This window comes from Colossoma macropomum, unplaced genomic scaffold, assembly GCF_904425465.1.
Source record: "Colossoma macropomum unplaced genomic scaffold, Colossoma_macropomum, whole genome shotgun sequence".
In the NCBI taxonomy this organism is placed as follows: Eukaryota; Metazoa; Chordata; class Actinopteri; order Characiformes; family Serrasalmidae; genus Colossoma; species Colossoma macropomum.
In genome coordinates, this window is record NW_023495461.1 from 93,518 (window position 1) to 119,039 (window position 25,522).

Sequence of the window (25,522 nt, forward strand, 5' to 3'; positions counted from 1 at the left end):
TGACCACCTCCTTGTTTCTATGCTCATTGTCCATTTTATCAGCTCTACTTACTATATAGGAGCACTTCGTAGTTCTACAATTAGACTGTAGTCCATCTGTTTCTCTGCATACTTAGTGTGTAGTGTGTGTTGCGCTGGTACGAGTGGATCAGACACAGCAGTGCTGCTGGAGTTTTTAAGCACTGTGTCCACTCACTGTCCACTCTAATAGACACTCCTACCTTGTCAGTCCACCTTGTAGATGTAAAGTCAGAGACGATAGCTCATCTGCTGCTGCACAGTTTGTGTTGGTCATCCTCTAGTCCTTCATCAGTGGTCACAGGACGCTGCCCACAGGACTCTGTTGGCTGGATATTTTTGGTTGGTGGACTATTCTCAGTCCAGCAGTGACACTGAGGTGTTTAAAAACTCCAGCAGCACCGCTGATCCACTCGTACAGGCACAACACACACTAACACACCACCACCCCATCAGTGTTACTGCAGTGCTGAGAATGATCCACCACCCAAATAGAACCTGCTCTGTGAGGGTCCATGGGGGTCCTGACCACTGAAGAACAGGGTAAAAGGGGGCTAACAAAGTATGCAGAGAAACAGATGGACTACAGTCTGTAATTGTAGAACTACAAAGTGCAAAATAATTTCCTCCCTATTTTGGTAACATACTTCATGTTCTAATGAGTCTAAGCTTGTCAATTCATTGTAAATGTGTTGTAGCTTAATAAATTACATGTAAACGAGTCATTTATAGATTTGATAGAAATGTAAAAATACTAAATCTACGTTTTACAAGTATAATTTAGAAAAATCAAAGAAAGATAATAAATAAGCTAATTGTGGCTAGTTACAATTGTTAGTTATTAACAGGAAACTAGTTGATTTAAAATGAAATATTATGCTGTATTTATATCCATGTCATTTTTAGCTGAGTAAAGTTATTCTGAAAGCAAGTACACTCCATAATTAAAACGCAATTTGGCAAAATCATCTGTAAAAACTTGAATAGTTTTGCAATGGTTTCATGAATTAAAGAGAAGTTTTGAAAATCCATGATTTAACATGATGTCCTAGGTTAATGTGGAATAACCCAATTCTCAAATTTAGCAATGAGTGCATATATACAAACCTCAATTCCAAAAAAGGTTAGGGCAGTATGTGAAATGTTAATAAAAACAGGAAGCAGTCATTGTTATACAAGTTTTCAGCTGCTTTCATATTATGCCACAAGTTTTCAGCAGGATGTCTGGAGTACAGGCAAGTCAGTATAGCACCCACACAGCCATGCTGTACAGAATGTGGCATGGCATTGTCAAGTGGAAATAAGCATGGATCCCTGAAAAGCATGGATGTCATCTAGAAGGTGACATATGTTGTATATATTTTTCAGCATTAATACTGCCTTCACAAATGCAAGTTACCCATGCCATTCACACTATTACATCCCCATTTCAAGACAGACACTGGTAACAATCTGGATGGTGCTCCATAGTGTTCATTATTTCCATAAACAATCTGACATGTTGACTAGTCAGACCATATTATATTTACACAGTGCATCAATCCCTTTCAGAGCTTAAGCCCAGAGAAGTCGGCGGTGTTTTTGGACATTGTTGACTTATGGCTTCCACTGTGCATAGTACAGTCTTAAATTGCATTAGTGGATACAGCGACAAACTGTGTTTATTGACAACGGTCTATTAAGTGCATTGATATCCATCACCGAAGAGTGCCGATTTACAATGCAGTGCTGCCTGAGGGATCATAGGTCACAAGCATTCAGTTGTGGCTTTTGGCCTTGCCTTTTAACGACTGAGATTCCCTAAATCTTTTCTGATATTTTATACTGTCTTAAATCCTTGAGCAACATTGTTCTTAAACTGTTGGATTTTTTGCTAATGAATATTAAATGGTGAGCCTTTACCCATCCTTAAACGTCACCTGAAGGCTCCTTTTATACCAAGGCATGAAAGCGTCACATTTTTTGAATATTTCATAATGTTCCTGGTCTTACATTGCCCTTGTCCCAGCTTTTTGGAACGTGTTACAGGCATCAATTTCATATTTATAAAACAATGAAGTTGATAAAAAGCACAAATTTTAAAGCATAAAATATCTAATATCTAAAGTGGATTTACAAATTACCTCTTTCTAGGTTTAATTGCATTTGACTTCCAACTTTTTTGGAACTGAGGTTCTGAATAATAGTTTGATGCTAATAGTGTAAACCTACTTAATAAAATGCAAAACGTTACTTGTCACCTTATTATCACGTACTGTGGCTGTCAGGACAAAACCTCATATCTCAATTTTTGTCCTTTTTTGGACATAACTAGAAATTGACTGCTGCCCTTTACATTGTGTTAAAATTTTATAATAAACGGACCAAAATGACTTGGGATGAATCATTTCTCCACTAACTTCTATTAAAAGTTAAGAAACTTTTTTCCTTCTCCTGTAATGGTAACTTTTGGAGATACAAGGTTTTGTTCAGAGAGTGATGACATACACATTTATGCATGACATAATTATCTCTCTTTTTCCTGAAATTCTGTTTTGTAGAAAAATCGGCGCGACACAGGGAACTTCGACAAGGAGTTTACCAAGATGGCGGTCGAGCTGACTCCAACGGATAAACTCTTCATTATGAATTTGGACCAAAATGAGTTCCAAGGCTTCTCCTACACTAATCCAGAGTTTGTCATTCAGGTTTAGGCCCAGTCTCTGAGTGGTTTTCCCCTTTACTGCAGCATTAAGGCCCATCCTACAGATGTGAGAGGAGGAGAAAGTCTGCGTTTTGTTTCCGATATTGTGCATTTTGATTGTCCTCAAGGCCCAACCAGTCTCAACCAGAATCTCAGAAACACTGGATTGGACGGAAGGGAGAGAACAGTGCTAAATAACTGTGTTCATAGTCTCCATGAGAACGTGTTGTCTTGTCATCTCCATGAGAATTATCCTACCTCTTTCTGTTTTCGCCACTCCCTGCATCTTCTAGTAAGCTAATATAGCTACACACTTAAAAAGATGGTTCTTCAAGAGTTCTTTAGTAAGGATAACAGCTCTGTTTAGAACCTTGAGTTCTATATAGAACAATTTCATGCTTAAATGGTTTTTTACATGGTGAAATGGTTCTTCAGGGGGCTCCTGAGTGGTCATCTAAGCATTGGCCCCATCGTCAGGAGATCGCAAGTTTGATCCCTGGTGATGCTACAGCTATTCGTGGCCTCGCTACTGGGAATGCCACCCTCACCTCCCTTTATCACTCAAAGTGATACTAGTTAGCACAGGTGTCTTTTAGCTGATGTAACAGAACTGGTGCTTGGCGCTTTCCGCTGAGCGCATCCGGGTGTCCAATGATGTAGCATGAATGGCAGTTTGAAAAGATGGCCTTGACAAGTCTTGGGAGAAGCCTGTGCTAGCCTTTGCCTTCCTAGCGCTGGTCGTATTGGGGGAGTCCTAACAAGTGGAATTGATACAACTAAATTGGGGGTAAAATTGGGGAAAAATCCCCAAAAAAAGCAATCGTTCTTCAGAGAATGTGTTGTATATGGTTCTATATAGAACCTTTTAGAAAATGGTCATATATAGCACCAAAAAAGGGTTCTTCTATTGTTACATGCCAAGATTGTAAAAATAGATTTTTTCTATTTTTGGTTTTAAACAGAGCCATTACCTTTACTAAAGAATCCTTGAAGAACCATTTCTTTTTAGTGTGTATGTGATGTTTGTATTGTTTTCATGACTTGAGTTCCACACGATCAACGTTAGGCTCAAAGCTAATCAGAACAATAAGAAGAAGAATTTTGTTTCAAAAAGAAAACTTTACTTTTCACTTAAAAAAAGAAACGACTGCAATACTCAAGCTGTTAAGATGTGTGTCATTGGGCTAATACCATTAGCAATACTAGAGGCTAATGTTCTACTGATGTTTTAGTTATCCCTCAGCTCTAGGGCTCATTTGAGAATTAAGCTAATGTTAGCATATCAAATGCCAATGAGCTGTACAGTCTTAGAAATAGCACGCAGCTATTCCTTTGCTATTACTACAAGACTGAATACATAATGATACATAATACATATCATCACCTTTTAGTTGAAGTTTAAATATGTGAAAAGGTAAATAAGCATTGTGTTGGCAAAACTGACTAGGAAGCAGGCTTAGTTTGTGCTTTCTGTGGTTAAATAAACAGAAATATGAAAAAATGAGTGACAAATTTGAAGCAGATTTTCACAGCAGTAGAGAGCAAATCATCTGTGGTCATATTTGGATGTGCATAGTATAATAACATAATGGAATACGTCATAATACATCAGCTGGATCATTTAAAAAATGGTTAAAATATCATCATGCTGTCTCTGGTGGTGCAGTCTTTAAGCATCTTTAAGCATTTCAAATATTATACTTGTTGATTAAAGCACAATTTTTGCCATTCATACCAGGACACAGTATCGGTATGTGCAAGTATATTTATTTTCCTCAACATTCGTTTTTGTTTCTTTCCTTAATAAGTGCCATATTTTTGCCACTTAGGACTTTGAACGAGCATGTCTTTAGAAAATGTCATATTCAGGCAAAAAAAAATGTTTTTAGAACATGCATATAATATACGCGTAAATATTTTGACAATGTCACTTCGGCTTAATCACTTTGCATTTAAAATGATATATTGACTGTGGAGGTTAACGTAGCTTTTTAAAGGATTTTAACGGGGGTCTGTTTCTTGCTACAAGCAGTCACTTGGAGCCCCAGAGCCTCTAGGGGGCCCTTTATTTTGTATGTTGTCAAATTGATTCAGTATTGTTTATATAAAAAGATGGAGAAAGTCTAGAATTTTTCATATATTTTCCTGATCAAAATGATTTATTTTACTGTTCTTGCATACAACTGGGTGGTAGTGGGGGGGGGGTCAAAGTAGGATGTCACTTAGGGCCTGCAAATTTTCGGAAACGACCCTGGTTTTAACTTATATCCAATTATCTTTTTAGAAATTCACGCATATTTTGTATTTTACCCCACAGAAAGCACCAAACGTATCTAGACATTTGGCTCTCCTGCTGTTTTATGTTAGGAAGTTGGCAGTAACAGAAGGCATGAACTTGCTTTTAGTTTGTATTTTATGTAGACAACATAGATCCAATGCCAAAGCCACTGGTTTTTGGAAAAGACAAGTTTCCATAAGCTTGGAATCGTTATATATAGTATGGATGGTTTCGGTTTTAAAATGACGTCATCATAAAATACTCCATATACACATTTGACTGCACACATAAATTATATTTACTATGTTATGTATTAACCCCTTAATATTCCAGGCTTATTACATACTAAGGCTTTTTATTCATTAACGACAGGGACTTGCAAAATAATGGAGCTTTTCTTAGGTTACAGAAGTGTGTGATAAAACTTTGGGCCTGCCGGCAGGTCTCCGTTTTGTAGAGCCACTCAGAGGGATATAACCCTGCTTTGTGTCATGCAAAACCACAGTAATGCAGGGAGTCTTGTGGCTTATTGCTCTAATATCACAAGACAGATAAAACAAGACATAAATAAAACCAACAAGCCCAGATAGAGAACAGATACCAGATTCAGAAAGTTTGGTGGACATTATAACAATTATTGTACATGGTAAAATCAGCCCAATCGGTTGTGACCTTTTACTCTTAAGACTTTTGTTTACATCTTTTGGTTTGATGTTGAATATGTCAGGAAAACCAGAACCAAAATGTACCGATGTATCATTTTCTGCTTTGGTCCGGACCAAGACAACCCAGCTACAAGTATACATGCATCCTTAAACTGCAAGGGTCAAATGTGGGTCTACGCTTTTCACTTTCATAATAGCTGAATTGTAGGTCCGCAGGTTACCAGGTTAAGTTAGAAATTATCAGTGGAATGCTTCTCCACCAGACTATAGTACTGGACACGAAAGAAATAATGAGAATTAACAACCAAATGTCAAGCAGATCAAAAAAGTCCAAGCTGAGATGTGTGAATGCTATAAAATACAGAAGAGTACACTTTCAGGACCTTAGTCTCAAATACATAACATACATAAAAGTGCTTGTTTGCTGTTAAAACATGCAAACTGTATGATACAAACTAAATTATATAAACCACTACACCTTTGAAGCATGGCGGTGGTAGTGTTAACCACTGGCTTTCTTACCTTCACTAGTTATATAACTACCGAGGAAAGCAGCAAGAAATTCATTCCAATGCATTTCACACAACTAAACAATCACCTGTTGATCCCCTGCATAATTTTGGATGTCACTACATTCTACAGGCATGTATCTACACTTTTGGTGCCCTTTAACAGGATGAAATCGTACAAAATGTGCTGAAAGTGTAAAAAACTTGTCATTACAAATCCACAGTGATGGAGGACAGAGTCAAGTGTCATTGTCAAAATACTTGCTCTAGCTATTGTAAACATATAAACATACAGTCGTATGCAAAAGTTTGGGCACCCCTGGTTAAATTACTGGTCAAATTACTAAATTGTCTAGGTGGAAAAAAGTTAGATGTCTGCTACAGAGAACACATTTCTGTATATTTTTATGTACAATTACAGTTTGCTGAATTTAACATATTGGATTATGTCACATTTTATTTTTTGTAGGTTTTATTTATTTCTGACATGTTAAACTCTGTAAATAAACAGACATTGTGCACAAAAATTTGCAGAAAAATGCCATATTTAAATGTGATTCCCTGTAGAGAATGTGATAACAACAAAACATGATTTGACCAGGGGGGTGTTCAAACTTTTGCATACGACTATATAAGACCTACACAAGAACCTACAGAATATTGCACTTTCAACCTATTTTTAATCTTACCACATCCCCCCACTTTACACCAGATGAAGTGATTATGGATTATATGCTATATAATTAAACATACCAATATTTCATATTATCTAACAGAAGACATCATTGTATAATCAAGGTAAATATAGACAAAGAGGACTACACTATACACAATACATACACAATAACCTAATAATTTTAGACAAAGTGAAAAATTGATAGTTAACATACTATTTTTCGTTTCATAATAACACATAAAAAATGTAATTAAAATATCATCCATGACAGGGAGTTCAGTCCCCAGTGATGCCACAGCTGTCTGAGGTGGGAGTCTAACAGAGCATAATTGGCCTTGCTGTGCAAATGTTTGTTAGCTGACATAACAGAAATAGCAATAAGCATTCTCCTCCAAGCATGCTGAGCTGTCCAATGACGTTAGATGACGCTTTGTTAAAGTGGGTTTGGAAAGATGAGGTGGCGCTTTACAGGGCTTGGTAGCATTGTGTGATAGTGGAACACCTAGCTAGTGCGTGGACTTGGTGATGACTAAATTAAGGAGTAAATTGAGCAAAATCGCCCCTAAAAAGATTCCAGTAGTGAGAATCATTTGCAATGAATCTTCACTAAAGGTAGCTGTAGCTAAAACTGGCTACACAGCTTATGTACTTGGTATTAAGCAAACTCAAATGACCCAAATGAGCACATTTTCCTGAATTTCATTTATACGTTTGCTTCCAGAGAATAGAGTTGCTGACATTTCCTAAACCGAGGTTATAATCATTTCACATATAGTCGTATGCAGTATTTCGGGGACCTCACTATGTGCCATGTGTCTAAGTAACGAGGACTCCGGAAGGAGTCGTAGTCCACCCTATGCATGCGTCGTAGAGCATTTGCTCTTTTAACTCAGTGTTTATTTATCTATTTACCAAATGTGTCAATATGGTGATCGGATCTGTTGTAGTATAGATCCTTAAGGGTTATGACGTAAGAATTTCTATGTTTCCTTTGGTTTTGTATATAGATATACTGTATAATAGAGAATTATGCATTCTAGTCTTCCATATGAACAAGCATTGTGTGATCATGTAAATGGTGATAATATAAGCATTCTACTATATTTGGAGAATGGACTAGAGAACGGGGGATAATACATAAAATCCAATATACTATGGACAGATAAATGTATGTTGGAAAAGATGGACACAGATGTTCGGATTATAGGAAGCTGTAAACAGATTTGTGGTTTACATCACTGTTAACATCCCCTCATAAGAGTTTATGGATGAGTTTTGAGAACAGGGTCGATGTAGACGCCTACAGATATTAGAAACTACCTGGAAAACAGTGTTTTTGTTTGTTTGTTTGTCGATTCGTTTTTTTTGTTGTTCTGTATGTGTGCTGCATGCACACAATTTTGAAGCATGTATTTTAAATGCAGGAGTTGATACACTTTCTTGGTTGTAGAGTTGTAGGAGTTTCCGTCTCTTTTCATAAATGAAAGCTTCAAAGGGCTTCCTTTCCCACCCCCCTCCAAAAAATCAAGGACTTTTACTATGCAAGACAGATGCATGTCAACAACTTAGCAACAAACAAACTACATCCAAATAAGAACAGCGAACGGCTGCAGCCTGGAGCGGGGGAGGGGTCTCTCTGGTGATGGCAGAGATGTTTTGCATGTTCCTTACTCATGGTGTGTATGTAGGAAATATTAAAGCTGAAATTTCCAAACCTGCGTGTGTTCGTTCATCTATATGTGAATGTATATTGGTCAGTTTAAAGCTATGCAAATTGTCAGATATATAACTTATACAGTATATGGACAAAAGTATTGGGACAACTACACATCACACCCACAGGAGCTTTTACAACATCCCATTCTAAATCCATAGGCATTAATATGGAGTTGGTCCCCTTTTGCGGCCGTAACAGCTTCCACTCTTCTGGGAAGCTTTCTGCAAGATTTCGGAGAGTATCTGTGGGAATTTCTGTTCATTTTCTGAGATCAGACACTGATGTTGGACGAGAGGGCCTGGCTCACAATTTCCACTCTAGTTCATCCCAAAGCTGTTGGATGGGGTTGAGGTCAGGGCTCTGTGAGGGCCAGTCAAGTTCTTCCACACCAAACTCACCCAGCCATGTCTTTATGGAGCTGCTTTGTGCACTGGGGTTCAGTCATGCTGGAACAGAAAAGGTTCTTTCCCAAACTGTTCCCACAAAGTTGGAAGCGTACAATTGTCCAAAATGTCTTGGTCTGCTGGAGCATTAAGATTTCCCTTCACTGGCACTAAGGGTTCTAGGCCAATCCCTGAAAAACAACCCCATAGCATCATCCCTCCTCCACCAAACTACAGGTGGCACAGTGCAGTCAGGCAGATAATGTTCAGAGTCCAGGGGTGGTGTTCTTTACACCAGGAGGGGTGTCCCAGCACTTTTGTCTATATAGTGTATGTGAACTGCTTATGAAGACATATGCAAAAGTTTAGGTCAAACCACGTTTTATTAATTTTCTAAAGGAAAATCATTTCTTCTACAAAGAAAACACTTAAATACACCTGCAGCACATCTTAATGCACAATTATTGTTTATTTGCTCTGTTTAAAATATTGGAAAAAATAAAATATAACCGGTGCAAAGGTTATGGTACATTTTATGTTGTACGTTTAATTTTTTTCCAATATATCAATAAATAATGTGTTAACTTTTACGTGAACATTTTTTACTTAAAAAAAATCACCAAAACATTTGTTATTATTTGTAATTTGACCAGGGGTGTTTAAACTTTTGCATATGACTGCATAATATCACTGTCAAAATAAAACTGCATGTCCAATTTTTATTGTTTGTCATTTTATCTGTAATTCTCTTTACATTGTGTGAACATTACACCATAAATGGACCAAAAGAAATGTTTAAAAGTCCTTGACATTTTCTTACCTTCAAAGTTAAGACCAACCTGTAAAGTTACCATTTTGGAGACAGTGCTGATCCTGTACAGTGACGATATATAGAACTTTTCCCAGTCACCTTCTCCTTCAAATGAAAACCAAGATGAGACAAAAGATGATCTAAGAGGACTTTTTTCAAAGCCAAAAATGCAGATTTGTAAAGTACACAATTTGAATGGTATACTGCCTTTTATCCTTGAATACTCATTCTTTTAATTCTTTTTTATGTCACTGGCTGTTGGTGCAGCCCACTTGTTCCACAAAAATAGCTGACAAAGCTACTGATTTGTTGTTGTGATGTACAGTTGCATGTAAAAGTTTGAATATGCCCAGTCAAATTACATTTTGTTGATCTGCTAAGTAAAAATAATTTAACACATCTCTACAGAGAACTTACATATAATATTTCCTTCAAAATTTTGTGCACAATTTCTAATTTTTTAATTTATTCCTATTTATTTATCTGCAGAGTTTTGCATATGGTAAAAAATAAAATAAAAATAATCTAAAATGTGCTAGAACTTTCGCACAGGGCATATTTTATGTGTTATTTTTTTTTTTTCCAGCATGTTAAATTCAACAAATAAAAAGAAACAGAGCATTAACTGAGCAACCTGACCAGGGGTGCACAAACTTTTGCATACGACTGTATATCCATGTCAACGGACGGACCTGCAAACACAGACAGGGAGTGTTTCACAGTGGTGAATAGGACTACAACCACCACACAGCCTCACTTCATTCAGAATATTGAATCACTAGAGGGAGGCGGTCACTTTGGAGATGAAGTGACCAGCTCCACTCAACAAACGGCTTGTTCTGCAACTGTGCCACAAAGAGCACACCAAACAACAGACTGCCCCTGGAATTACTGGCCCTTTCTGAGGAGTATGATGGACTATGCTTTTTGAAGGTAAGTGTTAGCGAGCTTTATGGATGACGCCGGTCAATGTTCTGCACATTAAAAATCAATGGATTTTAAATGGGATATTTTCAATTGCATGAATGGAATGAGTCTACACTGGGGGCAATTCTGGTGCCTTCACATCAAAGGTTCTGGGAGAAGTCCATCCTCAAGGATGTTTCTTGGATCTCTTTTGAAGAACATGCAATGGGTGCAAACATCTCACTTACATTGACTTCCCTTTACGGCAATGACCAGAGCTCAGTGGTGGTGGGCACAAGTTGAAAAATGACCACAAATGAGTTGTCCAAGCAAAGTGGCTTGCCCGGCTCATGCCATCGTGTGCGTGTGTGACTGAAAGGAAACATGAAGGTATGCAATCGCGGAGCGCAAATGCTGGTCACTACGGCTGGGGCTTTCGCAGCCTTCAGCCTCATGACCATTGCCGTGGGAACGGACTATTGGCTCTACTCACCTGGGGTTTGCCGGACCAAGGGTTCCGGCGACAACGACACGAGCCGGAAGAACGAGGAGGTGCTCACTCATTCCGGGCTTTGGCGGCAGTGTTGTATGGAAGGTAGGTGTCTTTTTTATACAGCATCTGAGAAGCAAAGATATTTGCCTTTGCAGGTTCTGACCACTCTGGTAAAGTTTACAGCAAATGCTTCAGCTACAGTGTTCACTGAAGTCCAGCAGGCAGAGGTGGGTAGAGTAGCCTGGACCCACACTGAGGTGGGTCCAGTCAAAAGTTTGCAATCAATGTTTTCAACACAGCAAATCTAATTTGGTTGCCGATACGCATAGACAATGGTTCAGTGTGTGATGATGACCAAAGGAGGTATAACATTGATACAATAAAATAACATTCAACAGTGGGTACCACATCTCAGGGCAGTCTTAAAAAAGGGTTCTTTGAGATGCCACAGAGGAACCACTATTGGTTCCACATGTGAAAATAGATTTATGGGTCTGAATCTTCACATTATGTAAAGGTTGTTTACCAATTTAAGGGTTCTTCCTAGAACATTTACATCATGTAGAGGATATTTCAACTTGAAAAACGTTCTTTACACTCCCACATCACATTTACATAAAAAGGTTCTCTAAAGAACTATCCCCTAAAAGGTTCCTCTGTGGCTGAAGATCCCTAAGGAACAATACAAAGGCTTTCTGACATTGCATAAATAGATCATTATAGTATAATATTTATCATTTAATGACATCTTGCTCACAGAATTCTTCAAATACTGACCAAACATCTAAAAATACCTTTTTTGTTTGTTTGTAATATTTAAAAACACATTTAACAAGTTATTACTATGTATGAAATATCAAACATTGTTAATATGGCAAGTTATTTCGAACTGGTGTATTGATAAAAAAAAAAACCCAAAGAATTCTATTAGAATATCCAGCATAGGAACCAAACTTTGCTGTTCTTCTCTTGTTGGGATTCTTTTGGTCTGAAATAAAAAGCGGACTGAAAGTCGATTTCCTCACAAATATACGGTCAAAGTCAAAATTGTACCTAAGTGCATGTAACTGAGTAAACCTAACTAGTTGCTACACTGCAAAGAAATTGTGAACAATGTATGTACAATATATGTAATATTTCTCATTGTGAGATTGTTGAAAGAATATTATACGTTATTTAACAACTTTCTGCCAGCCTCCTCGCAGCCATTCCACCAGCAGAATGCAAATCGACATGGATGTTTTTATTAATGTAATCAAATAAAACAGCATAATTCAAAATATAATTCAATTTTAATTAAAGTATTTTTTAAAATTCTGTTTTAAAGTAAAATTCAAGGGTGAACTGAAAGCCCTCCAAGACAGGCTCAAATTGCATTTTATATCTATTATTTGAAGACATTTTGCTTGTTTTTTGTCGATAAATTGTTGTATTCTCTACACTTTGATTCTTTCATGAAATAGTCAACTGCGAGAAAAGGGTTCCTAACCTTGTGGAAATCAAGGCCTACATTACCAGCCACAAAATTTTGCACAGACTGCGAAAAAATGTAAGCGACCTAATCTTTTAAATTGCAAGCAAATTTAACACAATAATTAACGCCTATTTAAGTTCGCTTAACTGTAAAATTACGCAACATAATAAACACTACAAAAAATCCAAATTCCATATGAATACATTGACTTGCACTAAAATATATACATAACTAGCCAGCTAGTTAAAGTGTTAAGTAGTTAAATACTGTTGGTTATGTCAGTCATGCAGACCAATCAATGAGCTCAACCTAAACAATTTTTAGGTTTTATTTTTGCAAATAATTATCACAACTCCAATATTTATATTGAAAATGACACCCTGGCACTACCACCACAGCCTACAGGTTGAAAAGCCCTGCTGCTCTTGATAAAATGACTTACATTTTGCAAAAATGTCTACATAATTAAATGGTTAAGATGTAAACAAAGCCATTCAGAGTGGTTTGGTGTGAAATGACCCATTCTAGAGAAACGTATTGAGTCAGTTAAGCTTACAGTGGTGGTGATAGGAACCAGATGACCACCTCTAAAAGCTCCCTCACATAAAGTTATTATATGAAATGATTATAAATACTCAGCCTGATGTCTAAGACATAGTTTTTATGAAATGTTTGCATAACCTTTTGGCTTACAACATAGATTTTTAAAAGACACTCATGGTGGAGGGATATATGCAGGGCGTTCTAAATCAAAATAGTCCCAAAAAAAGACATTATTTTCAGATTTACCACTATTTGACCATCATCAAGATGACATATAAAAGCTCAGAAGACGCGTGTAGGTTTTGGATAGTAAATAAAATGGCTATATTTGTGTGCTCATGTGGCCCCCTGGTTCCCATCACCACCACTGCAAAGACATCAGGAATCTCAAAATCAGAAATAATAGATTCAATAACTAGATTTGCAATGATCGCACTTGGTAAGATCTCATTTTTTGCAGTGTTAATTCTACATCAGGCATTTTGCTGTTTTTCACCTTCACACACAGCATGTGTCCCTTTGCCTTCGACCGACTCTTCCCAACCCTCGCACTCTCTGACCTATATCAGTTCTGCGTCAATTCTTTTAATGGAAAGTGTAATGAAGCATTCAGGCTGTTAAAAGGACGTCGATAAGACTACACCCACCCAACAGATGAATGAAGAGGAGTGTCAAAGAATTGAGACGAATGAAGCCGTTCGACTCTTTAAATAGTAATATCATCTTTTACTTACAGTGAATATGTATGTAATGTCCCTCTTTCTGGTCATCAGTTCTTCCCTCTCGGCCCTAGCTTTGCAGCGCCAGCGGACATTGATATACAGGCCATTATGCCCACAGAGGAAGAGATCTATTCTGTACATCGACGCTGTTCAGGATAGGAACATTTCTATACCCCCTGTGCATGTACATACACACAATCACTCTCCAGACCAGTGGTCTGCTAGTTCGTGCACGTGGGCATTCTGCTGTCTGTGACATATTCTCCAACCAACATGAGCCTATGATCAAAAATGAACTCATTAATTAAGCTGGTTTGACAAAAGTCAGGACCATCAACACAGATGGAAATAGAATTCAAATCTAACTGCCACAAAAGATGATCTTTCACACTGACCCTGATATGCATATCAGCACAAATATATACAGACATATTAGCAACCACCTGGGATACCACAGCAATGGCGTAGTAACACCTTAGCAACCATGTGGGATAACATAGCAACACCTTAGCAACAGCTTTGTCAAGCTGCCCTTACAAAAAAAAAACTTTATTATTGCTTAAGTAAAGTTCAAGTATACACCGATCAGGCATAACATTATGACCACCTCCTTGTTTCTACGCTCATTGTCCATTTTATCAGCTCCACTTACTATATAGGTGCACTTTGTAGTTCTACAGTTACAGACTGTAGTCCATCTGTTTCTCTGCATACTTTGTTAGCCCCCTTTCACTCTGTTCTTCAGTGGTCAGGACCCCCATGGACCCCTACAGGCACTATTTGGGTGGTGGATCATTCTGAGCACAGCAGTAACACTGGGTGGTGGTGTGTTAGTGTGTGTTGTGCTGGTATGAGTGGATCAGACACAGCAGTGCTGCTGGAGTTTTTAAACACTGTGTCCACTCACTGTCCACTCTATTAGACACTCCTACCTTGTCAGTCCACCTTGTAGATGTAAGTCAGAGACGATAGCTCATCTGCTGCTGCACAGTTTGTGTTGGTCATCCTCTAGTCCTTCATCAGTGGTCACAGGACGCTGTTGGCTGGATATTTTTGGTTGGTGGACTATTCTCAGTCCAGCAGTGACACTGAGGGGTTTAAAAACTCCAGCAGCACTGCTGTGTCTGATCCACTCAGACCAGCACAACACACACTAACACACCACCACCACGTCAGTGTTACTGCAGTGCTGAGAATGATCCACCACCCAAATAGTACCTGCTCTGTGAGGGTCCATGGGGGTCCTGACCACTGAAGAACAGGGTAAAAGGGGGAAACAGATGGACTACAGTCTGTAATTGTAGAACTACAAAGTGCACCTTGTCATAATGTTATGCCTGATCGGTGTATTTCCCAAGTATACTTTATGTAATAAGTATACTAATATCAGTGTACTGGTAGTTTACTTGTAAGTGTACTATTTCAGTACTTCTTGGGACTTGTGGTTTATAAGTTATAGAAAACCACTGGCCTGACTTCATGTCTTTGACCTGTGGGTAAAAACCGGAGCACCCGGAGGAAACCCACACAGACATGGAGAGAACATGCAAACACCACACAGAAAGGACACTGGTCACCCTGCCAGGGAAGCGAACCCAGGCCCTTCGTGCTGTGAGGCAACAGTGCTACTTTTCTTAAGTGCATCTCAATCAAAGGATTGAGTACAAGTATAGGCTGAATGTACTTAAACTTTTCTGTATCCTTGTAAGTATAAGCCAAGTATGCTGAAGTATAATTTTGTCGAGTATATCTCTGATAAGTACATAAAAGTATACTGAAAGCATACTCACTTATTTTTTAGTATAAAAGAAGTATACTAATAGCACACTTGAGTTCTTGTAAGGGAACTTAAAGTTTGTTCACAAACCTACTTTATTCAGGTTAAACTTCATTGTTATAAAAGTTTACAGTCAGATGAAATTTTCAATAAAACAGATGTTTTTTCTTTTCTTTTCTTTTTCTCATTGTTTGTTTGTTATTTTCCCTACATTTTACATCAGAGTATGAAATCTATTTTTGAAATTGTACATTCCAGTAACTGTTTAGGTTCAATTTCTACATTTCAATCATGTCTATAAATCATCAATTTCTGTACACAATAGCAACTATACTACGAGTAAAAAAAAATATTTTGAAGACCTTTTGATCCTCTATTTTCTCAAAATGGACTAATCTGATTCAAAGATTTTTTAATGAATTAGGACAATTTTGTCCATCGATTTTCACCAATTGATAGGAACCAGGAGTTCTGATGTCTACAACACAAATATAGCCTTTTTATTTACTATCCATAACCACCAGTGAACCTACAAGTGTCTTCTGAGTTTTATATCTTCGCTGTCCAAAGAAAAACAAGTATCTCCAAAATAGTAACTTTACTGGAGAAGGCAAAAACACTCTTACCTTTTAATGTAAGTTAAGTCAAAAGAGGTTTTATTCTAAGTGATTTTAGGGCATTTCTATTGGTCTACTCATTATGAAATTTTCACAAAACGTAAAGGACACCTGGGGTGTTGAAACGATGTAGAAAAAAAAAAAAAATCGACAAAAATGGAGACACATGGGTTTTTTTGGGCAGCGACGATATGCAATGTTGATGGTCAAATAGTGGACAATCTGAAAAAATACGGCTATTTGGCCTTATAACATCCAAAATGTATCCCTCTGCCATGAACTGCTTTGAAAAAGTACATTTTAGGTCAAACGCTTATCTCAAAACTATCGTAAAACAATGTTTCAGATATCACTCAGTGTATTAATACACATTTCATCTAATGACGACGGTCTACCAGGTCTTGAAATGATCCCTGCTGTTTTCTGGCACTGAAAATTGAAAGATTTGTACTTAATGGCCATTTCGTTGGGAAATTGAATATGAAAGGGTGGTCTCTAACTTTTTTTACCCAGTACTGTGCATGGTAAATGCTTGAAAGACAGAGAATCTCATTAGATTAATTAGATATTGATATTGTTAATGATTTGATACAGCAACAAAGTGGAAAATGGCTTCTATCCATTAACTGGCTGCTCTTGTGTGTGTTTCTCAAAGGCATGTTTACAGGTGTTTGTAAAAACATTGATCATTTCCCAGAAGATGCAGACTACGAACAGGATGCGGCCGAGTACCTGCTCCGTAAGTGCACCTCTATACACAACACAAATACACACTAAATATCCTAATAAGGCTCCTGAAATGATTTGAGTATTATAAAACTAGGTAAAAGGGGGCTAACAAAGTATGCAGAGAAACAGATGGACTACAGTCTGTAATTGTAGAACTACAAAGTGCACCTATATAGTAAGTGGGGCTGATAAAATGGACAATGAGTGTAGAAACAAGGAGGTGGTCATTATGTTATGCCTGATCAGTGTACACACCTATTGTTGGAACAAAACATTGCATCTTTATTTTTGTTCTTTTTCCATTTTTTGACATAATTTGAAATCTTCAGCTGTCCTTTACATTTGTGAAAGGTTCATGATAAATGGATCAATACAAACTGTAGATGGTTGATGTGTTTATTTATTGCCAGTGGGGAACAAATGGTAACAGTGTTCAGGCTTAGACTCAAAATTAGCATTTCTTCCCTTTTAGAGGTTCAGCGCTATGAAGGGGCCTGCTCAGAGGTCAACACAGCCAAAGCAGTAGCGCTATTGGTCAAAGATGCAAATTAGCATGTCAAAGTTGAACACAGATTTTCACAGAGGAAACATAATCACTTTGGAAGTCTGCAACGTGAAATTGAAAATCGATATAAATTCCTAATTTCTCACACCAAAATTCACTGGCAAACACAAAGTCTGACTGGACCTTAACTGTGATGTTCAGTATTGTTCTCACTGTAACAGCAGGCTGGCTCTTAACATTTATTTTGAAGCTTGAGGCTTTATTTTATAATTTCCCTGTGATTTTCCCCACGAGGCCTACAGTGGAGGCTTTATTAGGCATGGGGGCAAAGATTTTAAATCGTCCAAATATGTCGGTTGTCCAAACTGCCAACACTCCAATTAAGTATATTTAATGAGGCAGAAAATAAACTCTGCAGACATATGACATAGCGAGACAATAGCTATGTTGCAAAAGCTAGGCAGAGGTCTCGGTGGGCTGCTTTTCTAGACTGCTATGTTATCAGAGGCTGTTCCACATTGAATCAGAAAAAAGCTACATCAAGGTACAAGGCACTGTCCCACAAGATACAATGTGGTCCTTAAGTCCCAATTGTGTATGTTAATGAGTTTTAGAGGTACATTCAGTTTCCCAGAGGAAAGGTGCATATTTTTAGCTTTTCACAACTTTTTAAATAGAAAAATAAAGTATAAGGTCTTATCAGGAGAGGATTTATGGAGTCAGTGCAATGGAAAAAACATGGAAAAATGCATATGGTACAACTATGTTCCTGAAGACATTCCATTGCGTACCACCCTAGTGACAGTTTAGTACCTTAGCAGTGTAGGGTATGAAAAGCACCTGCTTTCAGTGAATTGAACAGTTTCAGTTGGTAGAATTGCCTGTTGGAAGAAAAGCAGCCTTGGTAGAACGTTCCATTTTCTATTACATAATACAAACAAAGAGCCTTCATTGGACAGTCCTACCGAGGACTCACACTTCTCGACTGCAGCTGTCTTAATTCAGGCACTTTTCACAATGAACGTCTGTCTATAGCATAGATTTCTGTAGGGTTGTATCATGCATTGTCTAAAATTGAACTCACTAGAGAAATCACTAGATAAACGTGACTAATTACAGTGTGGCATATTATATATATATATACACACACATTGCTGTTGGAAAAAAAAAACGCTGTATCTCCAAATTGATACCATAGCATAGCATAGTGTAAGACACAGGGGAAGAAGTTACTCTACCATGAGAATGGTTATTTATTAAACACCAGAGCAGAAACACACACAAATATGGAGGTCACCACAAGCCACAACCTTCACTCTTACAGTGACCAACCCCCGACACAAAACATACCAACTAAACCCACAATCCGACACAAAATAACACAAATAACTCATCACACATCTTTACAATAACAAACAACAACATTTAAACACATTAAAGTCCCTTTTAGGAGGGTGTGCACCTACCAAGAGCCTCCACACGTGGTTGTTCGGCATGCTAGTCCCAGCCTGTAGCAAGTCACTATAGTATATTTCGGCATAGGTCATTTGACATCAACATGTAGCCTACAGTTCATCTAATGTTCATTTTCTTGGGCCCTCGGCTCATGGAGGCCCTAGGCAGCAGACTACCTTTTGCCTGAAAAGACCACCCCTGAGTAGCAAACATGACAAGGAAATGTCTGAATTCATTCACTTTCATGTGTTTTAATGCTATTTAGCAAACTAAATAGTTCTCCCCTGTATAGCACAATGCTAATGAGTTCACTTCTGAATAGGCAGTGGTTAATCTTGGTTAAGCTTGAATGAACAGTGTTTCTGTGAAATAAACTTTAAATCAACATTATATACAACACATACTGTTGGGTCAGGCCTGAAAGCAGGGTTGTTTGGTTAAATGGAAAGTGTGGCCTGGGTAAAAACGTGTTTGTGTATTCCAGGGGCGGTCCGTGCGTCCAGCCTCTTTCCCATCATGAGCGTGGGGCTGCTGTTCATCGGCGGTGTGTGCGTAGCTGCCAGCGAGTTCTACAAGAGCCGCCACAATGTCATCCTAAGCGCAGGGATTTTTTTCGTCTCAGCCGGTAGGATATGCGGACACTTGTGAAGGAATGAAGCATACTTTTGAGTCCTAACGTTAAAGTTTTACATTACACATTTTGGTAATACTTTCTTTTATGTTTTTTTACCCCCATAGCCAGAACATAGCTATATTCAGTTCAAACTAGTGGTATTTTTGTTTGCTGTATTGGTACTTTTAGTTTTTATTTTAATACCATGCTCCCACAAATCATCAAAAAGTTTATGTTCAAGTACGAAGTATAGTGGCATTTTCTTTAGCACATTATTTTAATTTGTAGGTAAACTACCATTTATGCATGCCATTGTGTCTGTATCAGCCCAATACAGCACTCATTTACTTGTACCCATGCTTGTAAAAAATGCACCGATACCAACAACTGATCCATCCATCCAAACGTCTGATATGATTTTGTACAGCATAAAAAAATGTAGGCTTTGTCCATACACGATAGTCTCTTCAAACCTACAGCGTAAGTCACAAAAGAACAAGATATCTAAAATTGCACAGCATATTTCAGGCTTTAGAGGAAATTCAACTACAGCACAACCAACCAAGACTTCAACAAGACTTAAAACTCAGAACGTGAGCTGCTCAGATGCATTAATGTGATTCCCTCTGTCACTGATGAGGATCAAAACTATGAAACATACTTTACAGCTGTACAGTAGCGCTTTTCTGATGTGGAACAAAACTCACTCTTCTTTACTGCAGCACTACTCGATCCAAGAGAACTAATGTAATGTAGCTAGCTAATGCAAATTACACTCACTGCACTAACAACTACTTGATTCTAAGTAGGTTACTCATTTTGGTATCAGTATGAGCAAGTGCTAAAAATGGGTATTCGTAATCATGTGCATGGTATCGATGCATGCCTAATCCATGTACTATGGATTCTGTAATTTATTTGTAAGGGTTGAAAAAACTGATAAACAATTTAATATACAAACATGCACTATTAACCTGCTGTCATTAAAATGCCAATTTACTGTTACCATCATTTTCGATAATCAGTAGTGAAATGGCATTAAATTTGCTGAAGAATGCAGACTGACTTCACTTAAGACTTGCCTCTACTGACTCAGGACTGAACTATCATGACTTAAGATTTAACTCAGGACTCGAATGTGAAGACTTGAGCCTTACTTGTTTCTTGCAACTTGGTGACTTGTTTACACTTCTGTAAAACAACCCAAAGATCTGGTTTTGGTTGCTGAAGTGAAGGTGTAACACAGCAGCATTTGCTTAAAGTAATACAGAAGGCCCTGGAATACAACAACAGAACAAACGTGTGTTTTGTGTTATGTTTCAGGCCTCAGCAACATAATCGGCATCATCGTGTACATCTCGTCCAATGCAGGCGACCCCAACCAGAGCGAGTCCAAGCGGAGCCACTGGTACGGCTGGAGCTTCTACTGTGGCGCGCTCTCTTTCATCATTGCTGAGACGGTGGGCGTGCTCACCGTGCACCTCTTCATCGACACGCACCGTGCCCTGCGTGCACGTTCCCGCCGCCCACTCCGGTCCCGCTCCCGCCAGTCCTCGCTGCAGCGCCGCTCCTCTTTGGGCTCCTTCCGCTCCCGCACACGAGACCTTGCGCTCTACCCACTGGCGGCCACTCCTCCAGTGCTCACGCGCAATTCTCTCGTGTATGGCCGTGGCAGCTTCGCACGCTTCCACCATGCGGCCGTCACAGACGAGGGCCTGGCCTTGGGTGGTGTGGGCGCACGTGCTCTCCTACCCCAGAGCGCTGTCGCACCACTGGACAATGGTCTGCCTCCCACACTGCTTGTGGCAACGCACATGCGGAGCCCGGTGCAGGCAGACGCTGACCTTGACCACTGCAAGCAGAACTCGAGCCGCCCGGTTGGTCAGAGCCCACCAGAGTCAGTGAAGGAGCACGCGCTCTCACCTCCAAGCAGTGCAGCCACGAGGAGAACCACACCAGTGTGAAACAAGAAAATAAAGACTCGAGATACAACAAAACACAAGTCTGGACCTCAAACAAAAGAGCTACTGATCAGAGGGAACTTTGGGGTGGATCTCAAAATGGTCGAGAACACATTTCTTGTACGGAATTAGAACCTTCTCCTAATGTTCTTCTATGGTTTACATTCCCTGAACCCTTTTCAGACCTGGACAGCAAAGTTCGAGGATGGTTGCCCTGCTGGAAAAAAGACCACTAGGACAATCAGGAATAAACCTGATGCTTTTGCTTCCTATAATGGGAATTGGCTTAATGGTTACCATTGCCCTGCCGAAAAGAAAAAGAAAACAGACCACCATGCTGGTCTAAGCTCGTTTGTGCTGGTTTGAGCTGGTTTAGCTGGTCACCCAGCATGGTTATGATGGTTGACCAGCACCCAAAACATAACATATGCTAATTTTGCTGGTGACCAGCCATGCCGGTCTATGCTGGTTTTTCTAGCAGGGTAGAGCCCACTAGTTTCCTGTAGAACACCTTTAGATCCAATTAGGAAACTATCAAATGCACCTGGAATCAGTCATGGGTCACCAGTTAAACCATTAAAATCCTTTACACTGTGACATCAACCCATCAGAAAAAGCCAAATGGTTCCTATGGCTTTTTCAGCAGGGTAAAGTATCATTAGCCTAACTTGTAGCCTTTATGGCTGATTATTAGAATGAAATTACAAGCGCTTCGTTGTCATACACTTTCACTTCAAAACAACAACAAACACATCTGTAAAAGTTATCACCAAGTTATGAACCCAGGCTACATCAAGCAAAAAATGGCCCAAAACTAGAGTTTGTTGTTTGTCCTGTTGTGCAGTTTTCTGTAGCACAGTGTCAGTTCATGACTTTATTGTGTTTCCATGTTTCCACCAATTTTCTCTCACTACAGCACCCAGCAAACATCATACAAACATTGGGAACCCCTGTGGCGTCAACCAGTCTAGCCTGCTAGCCTAGCCTGAGCTCTAGGTTAATAAATATAATCTAGCATTAAAAAACTCTTACCTCAGTAGTCACAAAATGGATGCCAGAGACATTTTTCCCTTTCAGTCAAAGAAAAGAATCCAAACTGAGGTAATGTATCTAGTTAGCCAGGTAGCTATAGCTTTTAGTTTGTTGTAATTTACTAGATTTCTTCCATTTCCCCATTCTCTCCATTACAATGATGAAAACAATTACCACAGTCATATGGCTACAAGAAGATAGCCAATAACATCAACACTGTAGTTTCCCTCTGCATTACGCTAACTAGTGGAATAAAAAAAACAACAAATCAATCAGCCCATTCTCAAAAACTACAAATAGTTCCTCCTACCTTCAAGATACAGCACAAAGGTGTTTTCCTACTCTTTAAAGTGGAAAATCCCAGTCCAGAAAATCGTGCTGTCTTAGGACCACTGTAGAAGGCCAGTAGACGTGTTACAAACAGCCGTAGCAACGGTTAAATTTTCCCTCACAGAAAGTTAGCTCTGAAGCTACTTTTCCACAGGATTTATGCAAATGAGGGCATCACTGATTGAGCACCACCTGACACTCCCATAAAATATCCATGTGAGCTCTTATGGAGTGTTTTGGAAACGTTAGCCTGTAGTTTCCATAATAACGTAATAAAAAAATCTCCAAAATAACTAAACGTAAAACACTAACATGAGGCGAACAGTGAACCAAACGCTAACAGGGCTAAAAGTGAACCAAATTCTAATATAAGGCGAACATTGAAACAAACGCTAAATAAGAGGAACAGTGAACCAAAAGTTAACATAAGGGGAAAACTGTGAACAAAATGCTAACACAAGGCGAACAGTGAACCGAATGGGTAAACTAAGGATTCTTCTGCTGTCCTCTACAAAATGGACATTTGTAAAGACTACCTTATGTCATACACACATATAGGACATGCACGTATCGCTGCTGTCGGAACAAAACACTGTATCTTCATTTTTGTCGTTTTTTACATAATTTGAAAATACCTGTTGTCCTTTACATTGTATGTAAATTTCATGACAAATGGACTAAAAGAAATGGCCCAGAATGATTCGGAAAAAAGTCTGGTTCCATTGACTTACATTAAAAGTAAAGTAGTTTTTTTCCTTCTCCTGTAAAGTTACCATTTTGGAGATACGAGGTTTTCTTCCAAAAACAGCGATATGTTTGTATAATGTTGTTTATGTACACAAACTGTAGTGCATTAATGGGCTACATTAATGGGATGGCAGAGCACTGATGAACTTGTTAATGTTGTGTCTGTGTAGAAATACAGAAATGAGTTTCTCTGAACTCATGGACTTGTGTTAAGGGTGTAATGTACAACTGTGGACACATGATGGCAGCAGAACGCAGAAATAAAGATACTGGTAACTGATGACTTCAGTCCTCCATACAGCCCCTCATTGCCCTCTGTTTAACATGTAGATGTTCATACGCATACAGCATTTTGAAGATTGCTGCCTTGTGCTTCAGTGGGGTGTGATTTTTGTGAAATACTGAAATATGCAGGAAATATAGAGAAAAGCCCCTCCCTGCCTGTCAACTAGGACGTGTTGACCAACAACGAATTTCCCAAATTGATTGTAATTTGACACAGGACCACTACAGATTATGAAACATAAGGACTATTATAGAAACTGCACTAAATACAATGTAATACATAGAAAATAATACAAGATCTTCTCACATGTTACTGTTACTAACATCTTTTACCTGTAAAATAACCAGAAAAAAAGTAGCAAAATTGCTCTAATTACCATTTTCTGTAGTAGGTGAAATGACAAAGAAGGTCCCACTTTATTTGGATAGCCCTCTGTAGATTATCTACCGATGTTCATATTATTAATGCACCATCTTGTTGATTATCCCAATCAAATTGATCTGGAAATCGATTACAGAAAAGTAGTGGCTACTTTTTGAAAAGTAGTTCACTACTTTTTAGCTACTTTCAAAGCGCGACTGTCAGAATGTTTGTAAATCTCCTCCTGACACACCAAACAAGCCCAACTGATAGTGTGAACAAGACACTGCATTTAGTCATGTGCCAGAAAGAAACATACAATTGAAAAGCTGCAAATATACAAAAAGATCACCAAAAAGTGAGTTTAAGTGTAACCAACAATCAAACTTACACAACCAAAGGCGTGATATCCAACTAAAATTTAGAGTAAATAAAGGCAAAGTCAATCAGATTTTTAGGTAAAATAACAATCTTCCTTTGCTGTAAAATCGTTCTAACACACAGTTCTAACACAGTTTTCACAAAAAATGGTCTTAAACGATGGAGAAACTCGTGGAACGTGGAACACGTTTTACAAGAAACTCGTGGAAAAGTTTCTTGAGATGTGAGAAAAGCGGCTACAGCTGAACTAAAGGTTAAAGCAGAGCAAATTAAGTCTGTGTTTTCATTTATATTAAATTTGTTAGCCTGTACTAGTACATCAGCACATACTGAGACATATTTACAGCCATGATGGTAACTACAAAAAGTAGAGTGCTACTTAGCTACTCCAACATCCCTGGGTATAGTGTAGTGCAGGGGTTGCTACCCCAATGTTAAGAAGAGCCATTTTGTCCTTTCAACAAAAATCAAACCAACTTGGGAGCCAAAACATTTTATGTCCATTTTACCATCTTGGCTGTAAATATGTCTCATTATGTGCTGATGTACTAGAATAGGCTAAAAATATAACAAACGAAAACGCAGACTTACTTTGCTTTGCTTTAACCTTTGCTTTGCTTTAAACCTTTCCACAAAAGTAAAACAGCTTCTTGTAAAATGTCTCTTTCAACTTTTTACGAGGCGGAAGTCGCTTCCCATTCGCCAGATTCTTGTTCGAATTTTCTAACAAAATTCTAACAAGAAACTGCTGAACTGAATTCAGCTTCACGACTTTTTAGTGTTTGACAGTTTCATGTTGCAGATTAAATGTATCAGGAATCCAGCTGGAGTTCTTATAAATGCAAATAAGT

General features: G+C 38.5%; 1 protein-coding gene across 1 annotated transcript; it reads left to right on the forward strand.

Moving 5' to 3' along the window:
* The first annotated feature begins 11,024 nt into the window (after positions 1 to 11,024).
* On the forward strand, positions 11,025 to 21,538 carry LOC118802156 (voltage-dependent calcium channel gamma-3 subunit). Its single transcript, XM_036562632.1, has 4 exons — positions 11,025 to 11,241; positions 16,928 to 17,011; positions 19,446 to 19,586; positions 20,898 to 21,538. Exons 1-4 carry the CDS (start codon positions 11,031 to 11,033, stop codon positions 21,536 to 21,538), a joined length of 1,077 nt encoding a protein of 358 aa, XP_036418525.1. The 5' UTR covers positions 11,025 to 11,030.
* Positions 21,539 to 25,522: the final 3,984 nt, after the last annotated feature.